Below are 14,825 nucleotides of genomic sequence, written 5' to 3' on the forward strand. Positions count from 1 at the left end.
CTTCGTATTCCCTGCCACGTCGCCTAACATGCAATGTCAGTGTGTGACGTCATATATCAATACACTATAACATGCTGTAATCAGTTTCACTGTCTCAGGTTTGTTCAGCGGTCCATGGGCGCAACTGACAACGAAACAAGACGCCAGCATGTAGAGCCCGGGGCCCCGCCGACGTCGCCTTGCGCCATGTCAGAGCCCGTCAGACCGTCCACGTCTTGGTAAGTATAGCGCGCGGCTCTAGTTCTGCTCCTTCCGGGCCAGGCTGTTTTCAAAAGGAATGTACAGGTGTGATGCGAATATTGTGCGTGGCATTTACAGACACACACCTCACGCCAAGCGTCCCGCCTCCCCCCACCCACCCCTCTCATACACACATTAAGAGATGTATTGTTAATCCCGACTATAAGGTCACCATTTAGGCCTAATGGCCGCGAATGAGTACTTGCACACCTGTTTGTTTGACACCCCCAAACCCAGGAGTCCAAAAAGACAGCCCAGCAGCAAGGTTAGCACACACGGAGCGAGTGCCATTCTAAACCAACTGGCGTGGGGTCAAACCGCCCACAGGAGCGGGGCCGCACGAATTTAAACAACACGAAAGGAGTGAGAGAGAGGGGACTAGCATTCTATTTCACATCTGAGCAATTCTCGCGCTAACATGTTGGGCTCGATTCGTGGATTTTTGTATTTATTTTTTGCACGGTTCAAAGTGACTTTGCACTGCCGACACAAACCCTGATTCGTGGCAACTGTGCAGGGTTTGTGTCGTCAGTGCGAAACCACGTTTAACCGTGCAAAAAAGCCACGAATCGGGCCCTTTACCATTAGTAGACCTGGGGCATGGTTCGATTGGAGAGTAGCATTTGTATGTACGACTATTGGCCCTGATTTTCGAGGCGTTTTTCAATGGGAGTTTTCCATGGAAAAACGCTTTTGTAAATCGGGCTAATTCTCCCGCTTTACACCCCCCAACCCCCCCCCCCCCCCCCACACACACACCACATCCATTAACATATCATCACTAGATACCGCTGTGATAAATGCCTCGAATCCAGTTCGCATTGGGAACGTGTGTGTAGACGTGGCGGTGTCACCTGTTTCTCGCCACACTTCTGGGTCTCTGTCCTACTGCAGCGTGCGGGACGTGGCCGAAGACCGTGGTTTTCAGTCCTGAGTGTGTGGGAGGGAGTGGATGGCCACCACGAGGCGCTCGCCCAACACATCATGGCGTCCTGTCAGCCGGGCCATACTTCTAAAATCAGGGTGGCCGGGATAGGGAATGCATACGGGCACCTAAACACGTGTCCATGCGTTAAAGTGGTGTTCCGTGTATTCTTACCAGTAAGAGGGACTAGGCGATCGAAAGGCCAGCTAGTGCGTGGATGGGAGATAGGTACAGAGACATAGATAGATGCATATATAGCTACATAGATAGCCAGATAGATCTGTGCATTGGTAGACAGATACATATACCGATAGATTGATGCATAAATCTATAGATACATCCATAGAACGCTGGGTGAGGATCGACAGGCCGATGCACAGGTGCATGGCCAGACAGCTGCATAGATAGAAGCATAACTGCACAGAGATAGATAGGTAGATGGGTGCATAGATATGAAGATAGATGCACATATAGAGGGATAGATTGATTGTCCAGTGCAAAGATACACGGGCAGATCAATTCAAAGATAGATGCATGGCTATATAGAGATATATAGGTAGATAGATGCATAGATGTGTGGGTAGGTGCACAGATAGAGGGATAGAAAGACCGATGCACAGATACACGGACAGATAGATGCATAGATAGATGCATAGCTATACAGAAATAGATAGATAGATAGATAGATAGATAGATAGATAGATAGATAGATAGATAATAGATAGATGCATAAATATGTGCGTAGATGCACATATAGAGGGATAGATAGACCAATGCACAGATCGATGCACAGACAGATGCACAGAAGCATAGCTATACAGAGACATATAGGCAGATAGGTGCATAGATATAAAGATGGATGCACATATAGAAGGATAGCTAGGCCGATGCACAGATACATGGACAGATAGAATCATAGATAGAGGCATAACTGCACAGAGATAGACAGGTAGATGGGTGCATAGATATGAAGATAAATGCATATAGAGGGATACATTGACAGTCCAGTGCAAAGATACATGGGCAGATAGATGCAAAAATAGATGCATAGTTATTAGCTATATAGAGATATATAGATAGATAGTTGCATAAATATGTAGGTAGAGGCACAGATAGAGGGATAGACTGGTGCACACATACATGGACAGATAGATGCAAAGATAGATGCATGGCTATACAGACATAGGTAGGTAGATAGATGCATAGATATGTGGGTAGATGCCCAGATAGAGGGATAGATAGACCAATGCACAGATCGATGCACAGACAGATGCATAGATAAATGCATAGCTATACAGACATATAGGCAGATAGGTGCATAGATATACAGATAGATGCACATATAGAAGGATAGATAGATCGATGCACAGATACATGGACAGATAGATGCAAAGATAGATGCATAACTATTGGCTATATAGAGATAGATAGGTAGATAGACGCATAGATATAAAGATAGATGCACATTTAGAGGGATAGGTCGATAGGCCGATGCACAGATGCATGGCCAGATAGATGCACATTGAGGTGCATAGCTATACAGAGATATATAGGTAGATAGATGCATACATGTGTAGGCAGATGCACAGATAGAGGGATAGATAGATGCACAGCTATACAGAGATAGATAGGCGGATAGATGCATAGATAGATGCACAGACAGGCATGGACCCAATCGTTACCAATGCAGTTGCTCACACATGCTCCCCGCCTCAGTTGGGTAGCCGGCCATTTCCTGTCTGCTAACCCCCATAGAGCAGGAGTGGTTCCCATTAACGCTGCTTTCATGGCCCCATTAAAGATGACTTCTTTTGAGCCTCTCTGCCGCAGCACCCTCGCCGAGCATGAAGGCGGCTGAATTCTTCATGCGTGGGACGTTTATCAGACCATCTCTCATGTGAGTCTAAAAGTATATATTATTAGTAAGGCAGTATGTTAGAATAAAAGAGAGGTTAGTAAATAGTCCCCTGTGCACACACTCCAGAGAAATCCCGGTATTGTAATTGAGGAACAGTTATGGGCCTGGTTTACAAAGGCGTTCTTTTAATAGGAAGCCCCGTTGAAAAAACACCTTTGTAAATCAGGCGCTACACGCTCGTTGGAGCTAGGATAGGGGCGCGTTGCGATGCCAGCTGTGAGGGGGCCTGGCCCTTCAATATGTCGCCTCTGCGTTTCCCTCGCCAGGTTCAGCCATTGGCAGGCGGACATTTTCTCTTTGACTTGTTTTCCGCCATTTGCAGCCCTCGCTGTCTGCGTAAGAAGGGAACTCCGGGAGGGCCGGCAACGCAGGAGAAGCCATTTCAAGGTTTCGCCAGACACTACTGGCTTTGAAAAAAAGCCGATGACCAAGTGAGACATCAGCTTCACGTCTACCATTAAAAACGAACAACGTATTCTGGAAACTGCAGGGTAACTTATGGCGAGACGAGTCTCTAAAACAATTGGATTTATTGTGGCAGTGGAACCAGGGTGGTATATTGTGGTGCTGTAGTCCCACGTTGTCAGTGTTCGCTGAGTGTTTCCAAATCAAATCTCCCCTACACTAAGGTAGCCCGTAACCCCCGAATCGGTGTTTTTAAAATATATAAATAAATATATATTTCCGCGTTCATTTTGGCAGCGGCGATCCACAGAATAAGATTCTCGAATCGTAATTGGAATTCACAAAAAAAAAGATATGCCCATCGCCAGCTGTTGCTACAGAGCCTAAATATACCCCAAGCAAAGCGCGTGCAGTCAATAGGCGAGGAACCCCTCCAATGCAGCCGTCACAGCGTTTCACCTCGCGCGGCCCATACACCCGAGAAATAACGCATTGACGTCACAGGGGTCGGCCGTGTTATGGCGAACTGAGTGTCACCTGGCAGCACTGCAGGCTGCTGTGCCCGGGCTCTGCCGCGCACCCTTGCCTGCTCCAACGCCACCAAAAAGCTAGACACGTGTAGACCCGTGCACACTGTGTGCGCGATCCAAAACGCGCTTTCAATGGGGATTTCCCATTAAAAACTCTTTGTGAATCAGGCCCATAACATGGTTCTCCGTGCCAGACAATTCCTGGGTTTCTTTGGGCAGTTTAATTTCAATGACAGCTGGGTTGAGTTCATCAGTACATGGAAGGACCCCCCAAAATCCCCCCACCCACACTCACATTTCCCTCTCCGTTTTTGTTTACAGTTCTGTCTGTGAGTATTTCTCATCACTAATGCCCAAATGTGCTTTGTTTGAAGCCCCTCCTTACCTCCGAGGTCGTGTTTTGAGCTCAATGCAAAGAGCACTAATAGGAGAGCATGAGCCCTGCAAGGCTGCAGACTGCACTACATGGAGTATTCCATGCTGTATGTAAATATGTGCTCTGTAAAGCGCTTTGGATTAAGGCGCTATAAAAATAACACATCATTATCATTATTATCACTATACACGTGTGCACTTCGCGGTGCACTCACTCTATAACTGCCAAGGGCCGCCCGAATATTGAGGGACGGGAAACGCAATCATCATTCTGACAGGGAGAGAGAGGACTCCTGCATTTTTACTGTACCCTAGCCGGTAAAAGGGCCTACTCTCCCTCGTGCCGGCTACTAGGCAACTAGGGCTTCTTGCTTTGTGAATTAGATGCAGAAACACGTCGGAAGCAAAGGTGATTAGCCGCCAGAGCCCAGCATTTAAAGACAGTGTTGTGGCTGAGCTTTGATTCCCGTGGGCTTCGCGCAGGCGCAGTGGGCGCTTCCCCTCGGCTAATGCCTTTCAGGCTTCAGCGGGAGCTGTCATCGGTGACGTCAATCACCCGGCGCCGGCCAATCAGAGCCCTGCGTTATTGTTCAACTCTCTGGGCCGTAGAAGCGCCCATGAATCTCTATTCAGGGTCTCGAGGTATCCTGCTGCTGCCTCTCAAGCGTATGGGATCCCACGTACGCATTAAAAGAAAAAAAAACTTGACAAACTTTGAAAGAAAGTTGTTTTTTATTATTTTCCCCGCTGTCAGGTGACTTTAGATTAGGGGCGATGAATTTTGACGCCTGGGGGAGCCCGGGGCTGGAGCCTGCGCTCTGTGACCGCAGCCCGTCGCTGAGATTAGTTGACTTGGCAGCGGGGGCTCACCCCTATCATCATCATCCTCATCACCATCATCCTGCCCCTCAGAGCATGACAGGCTTCCCGGGGTTCGGCGCTTACCCGCACGCCATGGCTCCCCCGCACCCCGGGGAGTACGCGGGGCCGGCTCCGCCACTCCGGGCCGAGCACCTGGGGCAGCAGCGCCCCGCGGCCCTCAGACTCAGCCCTGCCCACCACCAGCTCCGCCACCTGCAGCAGCAGCAGCAGCAGCAGCGCCTCCACCACCCTGCTCCCGGCCCTGCAGAGGCCGCCGCCCCCGGGCACTCGGCAGCCTTCTACCCGCCTCAGCCCTGCTCTGCCGGCCCCTATGCCCTGTCCCACCCGGCGCAGGTCCTTTCCGCGGGCAGGGAGCTCCTACTGCGCAGGGAACTGACCGAGCCCCAGCATGCGCCCCACTCTCACCACGGCATGTTTATCTCAACAACAGGTAGCTGCTACGGCGGGCACCATGGTCCCGAGCCGCACTCCGAGGCTGGAGCCCACCACCACCCCCTCTTCTCCGGCGTCCACGAGCAGCCTGCACACGCAGCCCCAGGTGGCCACCCCCTGAACGGACAAATACGGCTCGGGCTACCTGGAGACATGTTCGCGAGGGCTGAGCATTTCAGTCAAGTACCAGCCGCCAGGACAGAGCCTTTCGCCACCGCCTCCTCCCTGCACAGCTATACTGGCATGAGCCTGAACGCCAACCTGGTCCCGCACCACGGCGCGGGCGCCTTCTTCCGCTACCTGAGGCAGCCCGTCAAGCAGGAGCTGCTCTGCAGGTGGATCGAGGAGGGGCCGGCGCCCAAGAACCTCTGCTCCAAGACTTTCAGCACCATGCACGAGCTGGTCACGCATGTCACCGTGGAGCACGTCGGGGGACCCGAGCAGCCCAATCACATCTGCCTCTGGGAAGAGTGTCCGCGGGAGGGCAAGCCCTTCAAAGCCAAGTACAAACTGGTCAACCACATCCGCGTGCACACGGGCGAGAAGCCCTTCCCCTGCCCCTTCCCCACCTGCGGGAAAGTCTTCGCGCGGTCGGAGAACCTCAAAATACACAAACGGACTCACACAGGTCAGTATTCGAGTTTGACTTTTAGCATCTTGTCAGTCCTGTCAGTGTTGGGCGTGCTGTTTGGCAATGAGCAACACCGTTACCCATCTGCATGTATAGCGTGTGTGCTGTGTAATTATTTGGTATACACATGTGCTTCTGCTAATGGCTCTGAATCATTGTTTGGACTTGGAAAATTGTCATCGTATCCCACACCAACCCTGATAATATATAGACTGCTTTTTAGTTGGTTTAACTTTGGAAAGCACACCTGAAACAGTTGCCTTTTTTTTGTACCATTGAGGTGGGTCCATGTTTACATGTGAAAGGGATTCATTGCCTATGTAGAATGTGGAGAGGACCGGCCTGCCTTAAAATGGTGATCCACAGAAAAAGAAAAAAAAACTGGTTGGCCCAAAAGAGCCGATAATATCAGTGAGGTTCTGAAGACAGTGTGAGCGAATACGTCCATGCACCGACGCGCATGAGTCATGTTTAATGAATTGCATGCCATGTGAAAGTGCCGTCCCGTGCCTACGTATATGTAAACTCGAAGTGCAGCGGCTTATGCTTGTTTGTGTGTTCTTGTAATATATTCGAAAAGTACACACATCGACGGGCATCGAACAATCATCCATTCTCGAAGCAGAGACGTGTCCAATAAACGGGTACATGCAACTGGAGACGAGACTTGCGAGAATCTTCACTTTGGTTGTGATTTGCCTCAGACGAGTGCACGTTGTTGCTGCGTGTGGCCTCCCCGTGCCTCTTCTCTCTGAGTGCAACGCCTGGCCGTACTTTCAGCACACGCGACGGTTCGCTCGTGCACAGAGTGTGGAAGTGGCAGCGAACGATGCCAGGTATTAGAGACTCCTCCTGGCGGCCAGGCGGGGACTCCTCGCCACACAAGCCAGGATTTCTGTTCAGCTGCTGGCCTCTAGCTTCGGCGGGGCCAGGCTCTAGTGGGAAGCGTGAGCCGTGCGGCTTGTTAATGTTAGGTCCAAGCAGGGTGTATTTGCACATTTGCATTTTCGCACGAGTGTGCTTTTTCTCCATAATTTACAATGCACATTTGGGGGAAAGGGTGACACGTGTATAACCCCGCACGCTGAATTATAGTAGGAGCTTTTGAAGAACATTCGGGGTAATGCTCTGCACCCCAGCCCCAACCCCCCTCTTCAGCCCTGAGCTATATAGCTGGCCTGAGATGAAAGTGCGGGCTCTGGGAAAGGGTAAACAAACCAGTGTGTCAATCGACAGGTGCAAAGGGGGGATGGGGGAGAGGGGGTGCACAAAAAGACAGCCAAGAGGATTGTACAAATAAACACTTGCCAGATATGCACGTGCCCGACTCTCCCAAAATATGACGCAGCCTACGCATGAAGATGCCTGATTTGGTGAGATGTCAGCTGCTACATGTGTACATTTAAAATGGCGTTTTAATGGGCGCAAAGCCAACATTGGTTCAATATTGAAACGCGCTGCAGAAATAGTAAACACGCAGCCACCGTGCTCTAAGCAATGGCCTTTCCCCGGCGGGGAGACGAGATGCGCAGGAGAGTTGCAGCGTTGGCCAGGCTGCTCCTGATACCAAGAACTTTGAACAGTTATACTAACAGCCCCCTGGGTGTGTGACGCACTTCCTCTTGTTATGTTGACAACACCCATAAGGCTAAAATATGATGTGTTCCCTAATATGTATTGATGCAAAATTGTTTGGCAATTAGACAGCACTTGTGAGTTACCACGTGTTTCGCACGTTTAGTGCTGCTTCAGGGCTCAGTTTTAAATTACGGTCAAACGTTTCACTATTACCATCTGTATCAGTAGACTGCATGCCACAGAACCGTTACACCAAATGACTTTGCGAACATTACAAGTACAAAATAAAAAATAAAACAGTGGAAGCACAACTTGTTCCCAAAAGACCGGCTGTTTGAATGTTCACTTGTGAAAAGAGCCACGCACTAAGGCGAGGGGCTTACGTAAATCTACCAAATCGCTATGACTTGGGCGTGCATGGTTTTATACGCGCGTGTCTTTGTTGTGGCATTGTTTGGTGCAATTTGTGTGCGCTGTGTGCGGAAAGGTGTGAAGCGTGTATTTTGTGTTATGCGCGCGCGTGTGTCTTTGTCGTCCATGCTTGTGGTGGGTAGGTGCTTGCGTGTCTTTTGTGTGGCGAGGCATGTGTGTGTGTGTGTGAGTGTGCGTGCGCGCGCCCGCATGCATGTGTGCGTGGGCAGGTGTTCGGTGTGGTGCGGCATGCGAGGAAAGAAAGGTGCCCCCAAGCCAACCTACATCAATAAGCGGAAAGGGGTACCCTCCGCGGACTCCCCCGGTCGGATTATTAAGGAGAGGGGACGACGCGGAGTGGCTGGAACAGGACAGGACGCCTTGAAAAATGAAGGCAGGCAGTTCACACTTTACCTGGGTGTAAGTCATTGTTTATGCGCCTGGGCTCCCCGGGGTCTCCTAACTCACGGCTTGCCTGCTCGACACGCAGGCACTTGATTGCCACTCTCGGCGCAAGTGGCCCAGGGTCAAACTGTTTTTTTATGTAGAGCGGCAGTCACGGGGCGAGCTTCCAGTAACAGGCGCCTAGGTGCACGCTCTGCAGCTATGTCCACACAGCCTGCCCCCCGATTGGGGTGTCTGTTAAGTAATGTCACCCAAGAGGGAGGTGTGCATGAATGCTTTATATGAAACCCGCAGCGGAAATGGAACCAAGGGCTTGACTGTTCTCGCCGAGGACAGCTGGTAAATGAATTTCAATGAGGGCATACCACAAAGCGAACACCACAGTGACGTGTTTATAAATTGCGCCGATGAATTATGTTGCCAAACCCTATGGTTTGGGTATGAATAGTTGGATTGTTTATTAACAAAATGGAGCCCAAAAGCAGTCATTCTGTCTTATGCAGCGAGTAAAATGAAGTTCAGTAGGGCCATGCGAGGAAGAAACGAAATACGACAAGAATTATGATTTAATTCCGACCCACTGAAGGCTTTGACTTGAGTTAACCCCGTCGTGAACTCAAGACCTCAGTTAATTACATAGGCACACACTTGCTTGGCGGTAGTCTCTTGCAATAAGGCTGTTGCCAGCCCATTACCCACTCTGCCCTGTTTGGTTATTAGATTAGTGCGTTTTAGTGTTGCACGACATGTATCTTTTTTACCCTCATAGGAAGCCCAGCTAAAAGCCAGGCGCTGGAGTTGTGTCCCCACCTGTCTCCCACCCCCAGACCCAGCTCGCTGGCGAGTGGCACCCCATGTACATGGCACACAGTTTCCAGCTTGTGTTTCAGCGCAGTCTGTGCTTCAGAGGCGAAGCGGCGAGGCCTGCTGGCCGCCCTCCAAAAAAGTGACGACTGCACATGGCAAAAATACATCCCTCGAAGTCTCTTCGTGTCATCCGTGGCGAGGAGAAACAACAACAACCATCTGCATCGTACACTACGAGCTTTGTTAGTGATAATTAAGGCCCTTGTCCTAACTGGCAAGACGTCACGACGGCCTGAAACCAGGCCCTCCGCCGCAGCGGTAATTGCAGTTCTCATAAATAGTCGTTTTATTTTGATTAAGCTATTTTGCGGGCAAAAGAAGGGGTGACGCTTTTTTAATTATTACTTCGAGTGCCTGCCTCTTCAGCCATGTGCAGGAAGACGAGGCAGGACTGTTATTGTTGCAATGCATTCGCAGCTAAGACAATGGGCCTGATTCCCGCACGCGTTTTACAATGGCTCAGTCCCATTGAAAAACGCGTTTGTAAATCAAGCTAAACACGATTGCAAACTGTAATCAAGTGTACACGGGAAGGCACACACTCGCTTAAAATCGCAGTGCCCCCCCCCTTCCACAAGCCATACTGGAACACTGCTTAGGAAAACTGAGGGCACCTTAGTCAGGTGGGTGCAGAGGTGATCACGTGCAGTATGTCATGTATGCGGCCATTTTGAATGTTATTGTACGAAAAGGTTGTGAGCGGCTGAGGCTTTCTAAAATCGATTGTGGCCAGGGTAGGCCTGCCCCAGAGGTCTTGCTAATGTTCCAGTCTGAGTTAGAAAGGCCGGTGGGTGGATTTCTGCATGGCATGTACATACTCCCTTGCATGTCGCCTGAAGTGGGCCTTGTTTTCAGGCTTGACCGAGCGAATGCCCCTGCCTGTGTGTAACATGTGGACTGTTGCATTGTTTCAGGGGAAAAGCCGTTCAAGTGCGAGTTCGAAGGCTGCGACAGACGCTTCGCCAACAGCAGCGACCGAAAGAAGCACTCGCACGTGCACACCAGCGACAAGCCGTACAACTGCAAAGTGCGGGGCTGCGACAAGTCCTACACCCACCCCAGCTCCCTGCGGAAACACATGAAAGTGCACTGCAAGTCTCCGCCCCCGAGCTCGGGCTACGAGTCCTCCATCCCTTCCCTGGTGTCGCCCTCGTCCGACTCGGGCCAGGACCCTCCCGCGGCTTCCGCCCACTCCGAACCCTTGACCTCCTCCCAGGCGGCGAACCTGAGCGAGTGGTACGTGTGCCAGAGCTCGGGGGCCAGCGGCATGCCCACCCCGCCCAGCAACACGCCGTCCCCCGAGCCCGGCGAGTCCTCGTATGCCAACTGCCAGCCTAGGCCCAACTACTAAACCAGCGGCAGGCCCGCAGTGCCCTGTCATACTGCACCGCGACCTTTGGACTGGAAGCACTGCTCCACAACTGCATGAATGGAACCTTACACTTTAAAGGGCCCACACCACTGCAACCCACGCGTGGCCTGGACCGCCTTCAAACAATGTTGTATTATTTTGGCGTGATTTCAACAAAACAATAACAAAACAAAAAAAAACATTTCAAGTGAACTTTTTCTAAGTCGGTTTTCATGGTCCGACCTGTTTTTGTAGATCACATATAGGTTCGTTGTCTTTTCTTGTTCCAATCTGTTTACAGCCCGTCTCTTTTACACGTTTTTTGTATCTTGGAACCAAAGTGTTTTAATACCGATTTATAAACAGTGTACAGAACAAGGAGGATGGCATTCGACCACAGTGTTTTATCGACGAACACATTTACCAGAGGAACCCCCCACCCCCAAACAGCATACACATCTATTCGCGTTTTGTATATAACTGAGGACCCCATCCACCCCATTAATGTATTGCGAATGCAAACTCTAACCATCAACCCAGGTATTCATATTGTGTGTCCATTTGTCACAAATAAAATTCCACTTCAAACGCGCAATCATTACTTTCTATGCAAACTTACTCTAATATGTGTTTTATCATATGTTGTTCATTAAGGACTATATTGATACGCGAGCATTAACAGCAAGTAATGGTGGGGGCAGGGGCGTGGGATCCTCGCATGCAGTTGATAACGGTTGTGCCACAAGTCATTATTCAGCTTTAAATGAATGCACATGTATGTTTGAAGTGTTAAAAGTGTTCAGTTTCGGATGTGATGGTCTGGCCCTCACGACGTCTCTTTCGAAACTAGTACGTGTCTCATGCCGCAGACTCTGCTCAATTTGCGAATAAAATACTGCGTAGGTGACGCACCGCTTCAAGCAACGTCTTTCTAAAGCAGCTACAGTGTTACTTAGAATGTTCAGCCTTGTGCCTATGAAATTGTTCCACACCTAAATGTGTGCTTTTTGTCAGAGGCGCCGGACAATGCGTTTCACACGTTGGATTTTCCGAGCCAGTCGCGGGGAAATAGACTGGATGGCGGGGTTTCACAATTCCCTTTCTTTTTTTTCCAGCTAAGTCCCAGCGGTCGATCTGCGCCCTGCACCGACCGAACAATCGGGCCGCTGTGCAAAATTTAAAGCGGGATTAATCTTCGATATCCCCCCCCCCCACCCCGCCCCCCACCCCCAAAGCCCGGACAGCTGTAGAAGATATAAATAATCCAGATACAACTCATTTCCATTCCAAAATGTCTCCTACAACTACTGGCAAAAGACGCGGCCTTCTACTTCATGCACGTTCCTACTCTTCTGCTCCCAGGCGTGTTTACGTCGCCCGGGCGGTGTTTTCAGACGTGGCGGAAAGAGCGCCCTGCGTGCGTCCCCGAGCCTATGGGCGGTTTATTCCATCGGATTTACGCTGACTTTAAAGATGTGCTGGAATCGCGCTGGCACGTTTCTCACACAGGCCTTTCTGCCTCGGCCAGCGACTCAAAGGACGCCTGGCATTTGCAGACGACGTCTTTCCCTCATTTCGCCTTAGTTCTTTCATTTTTTTTCTTCACAAAACTGCTTGGCTCTATGGGCTAATCACCTTTAATTTTTCATTTGCTTGTTACAGACGCCCACCCCCTGGCTCCCAAGGTGATGCAGACAGCCGCAGCTGAAAGCCTTGTATATTACGCCTGCGACATCAAAGGGCGCCTTCCACAAAGACGCATTTCTTCCCAACGGTGCATCTTCATGGTAAGTTAAGATTTCTATGGCGCGAGGCAAGTCATACTTAAATACTGAAAAGCTCAGTCTGGAATCTCTCCAGTCCTTTCATCGGACATAATATTTACGTCTGCGGCAGCCCCCTACCCCCCCACGTGTATACAATCACAGATATTGTGTTTTTGTTCTACGCGCCCTAAAGCATCCCCATTAAATTTCCCGTATAGAAAAAACACGGGAATTGACCAATGCTCGCCATCATAACACACAAAATTGATACTAATGTCGACAAAGAAGGCGCCGCCTGAGTCGAGGCGCCAGTTAACTTTTGCATAATCATTCAGCGGTGACCAGAGAATGTCCTTTGATTTGATGGCTAGATTCTAAAGGCTAGGACAGGGTTTTTAAGGGAAAGAAAAGGCGAAGGTTTAACCAGGCCTGGGCTCCTCAAAGAGCCCCCTTTTTTTTTGAACGGATGGGGGCGAAGGGGGGAGCGGCAGGGTTGCGAGTTGAATGGTGCACCAGCATACCACGTTAGGATTACCGTGGCACTGAGCTGTGCCATTGGCACATGCCTTCAAAGTAGGCACACTTCATTTGAGGCAGCGAGTTAAGGCGCATTGCCAGTGACCTCTGGTTTCGGGTCAGCTTCGCATTTTACTATCCCCTCATTTATGGTACAACGATAGCTCACCTTCGTGTGTTTGCGAGCATATGTGTGCATGCCTGCGTGGCGTGAAAGGCGCCTTGCACACTTTTCTTAAGGTTCCCAAAGTAAGACTTCTGGAACAGCGTGCAGGACACAAAGCACAAGCACAGCATGTTTATAATGTGTACAGCTTTAGGGCTGCAACAATACACGGCCCAGAAGTTTAGCTGCACCGTTCTGTTGACTTGGCGCTTGAGTTTCAAGAAAACGCATATTCAGACCATCCAACAATTTTGAAGAGTATAGAGTTGGCACTGTGAGATGGAAAGATCAGGGCAGATCTATCCCCTCACCCACATCATAAACACACAGAACGCCATGATGCTCGGGAGGATAGCTCAGGGGCGACGTGCTCACCTTGGAAGCAAGATGACACGGAGCAACACAGGTTCTATCCCCGGGTCGCGCTTAGAAACCTCTGGGTATTTAGCGTGTTATAAATATATCCTATTGATGGCAATTCTGCAACCCAAATGAACTGCTCATATGCAATAAACATGGCGTGTACCATTAGACATTGCAGTAGATATTTCTTTCAATAGCCAGGACCTTCATACCTCATTGTTGGTTGGCTATGTCACTCACTCCCTGCCTATCTCCTAACATTTGTGGTCTTCTATCGAACAATCCCTCTCTTTCTAGCTGCTCCGCTAAGGCCTAAAACAGAGGAATTGAGCGGGCACTTGTTACAATTACATACGTGTGCTCACTTCCCAAACCTTGAGAAATACATAGGCAAAGGTCCTTTAGAAGGGCAGTCTTAGTTCCCGGATCCTTATATGATGAGATCACAAACTGCATCTTCATAAGATCTCTGAGGGCATCCTTAAGAGAGTTATGTCAACTGAATCTCTTTTAAGGACTGTATCCTGGAAAACGGCATACATTGGCTATGGGCCTGATTCATGGAATTATTTGCGTGGAAAAAAGGGTACTTGCTCGCCAAACTGTGCGTAAATCCGCATTTGTTGATTCATGGAATCAAATGCGCAGTACTTTTCCTGGACTTGCGTGGAGTTCACGCAGGCTCGGCACATCTCTGCGAGCCATCGAGGGCCTTCCGCGTGACTCCACAAAGACCATGGGCGTGGCTTGGTGGTGGAACACCAAAAATGGGGAAGAACTTGCTAAAAATTGGGTATTCCGAGGGACTGCCTGCAGGCAGTCCCTTGCACACCCACAATTGCGTGGCACGAGATGTTTTCATGGATCCGATCGCACACAAACTCTTGGCCAGGAAATAGCCACGCAAGTCCTTCATACTATCCGCCACCTAAAGGCAGGCGTAAGTACACTTGCATGTAGGAATTGTAGCGCAAAGGTGAGGTTGCATGTCGGATATAGGGGTGTATGTACTTAACCGGGGTTCTGATCTAACTTGGGGGTGTGCGTACGTAGTTTAGCAGGGT

General features: G+C 49.9%; 1 protein-coding gene across 1 annotated transcript; it reads left to right on the top strand.

The window, feature by feature from the left end:
* The first annotated feature begins 1,014 nt into the window (after positions 1-1,014).
* LOC138491672 (zinc finger protein ZIC 4-like) lies at positions 1,015-11,545 on the top strand. The gene is made up of 2 exons (XM_069618314.1): positions 1,015-6,335; positions 10,514-11,545. The coding sequence occupies exons 1-2, from the start codon at positions 5,168-5,170 to the stop codon at positions 10,948-10,950; spliced, it is 1,605 nt and encodes a 534-aa protein (XP_069474415.1). The 5' UTR covers positions 1,015-5,167; the 3' UTR covers positions 10,951-11,545.
* The last annotated feature ends 3,280 nt before the right edge of the window (positions 11,546-14,825 follow it).

Source organism: Ambystoma mexicanum, chromosome 10 (genome assembly GCF_040938575.1).
Source record: "Ambystoma mexicanum isolate Mex_15411 chromosome 10, UKY_AmexF1_1, whole genome shotgun sequence".
Taxonomy (NCBI): Eukaryota; Metazoa; Chordata; class Amphibia; order Caudata; family Ambystomatidae; genus Ambystoma; species Ambystoma mexicanum.

Coding starts and splice junctions, on each gene's coding strand:
- LOC138491672 (XM_069618314.1), top strand. CDS start 5,168: ATGAATTTTGACGCCTGGGGGAGCCCGGGGCTGGAGCCTGCGCTCTGT. Junction 6,336..10,513: donor ACACAAACGGACTCACACAG/GTCAGTATTCGA, acceptor GCATTGTTTCAG/GGGAAAAGCCGTTCAAGTGC.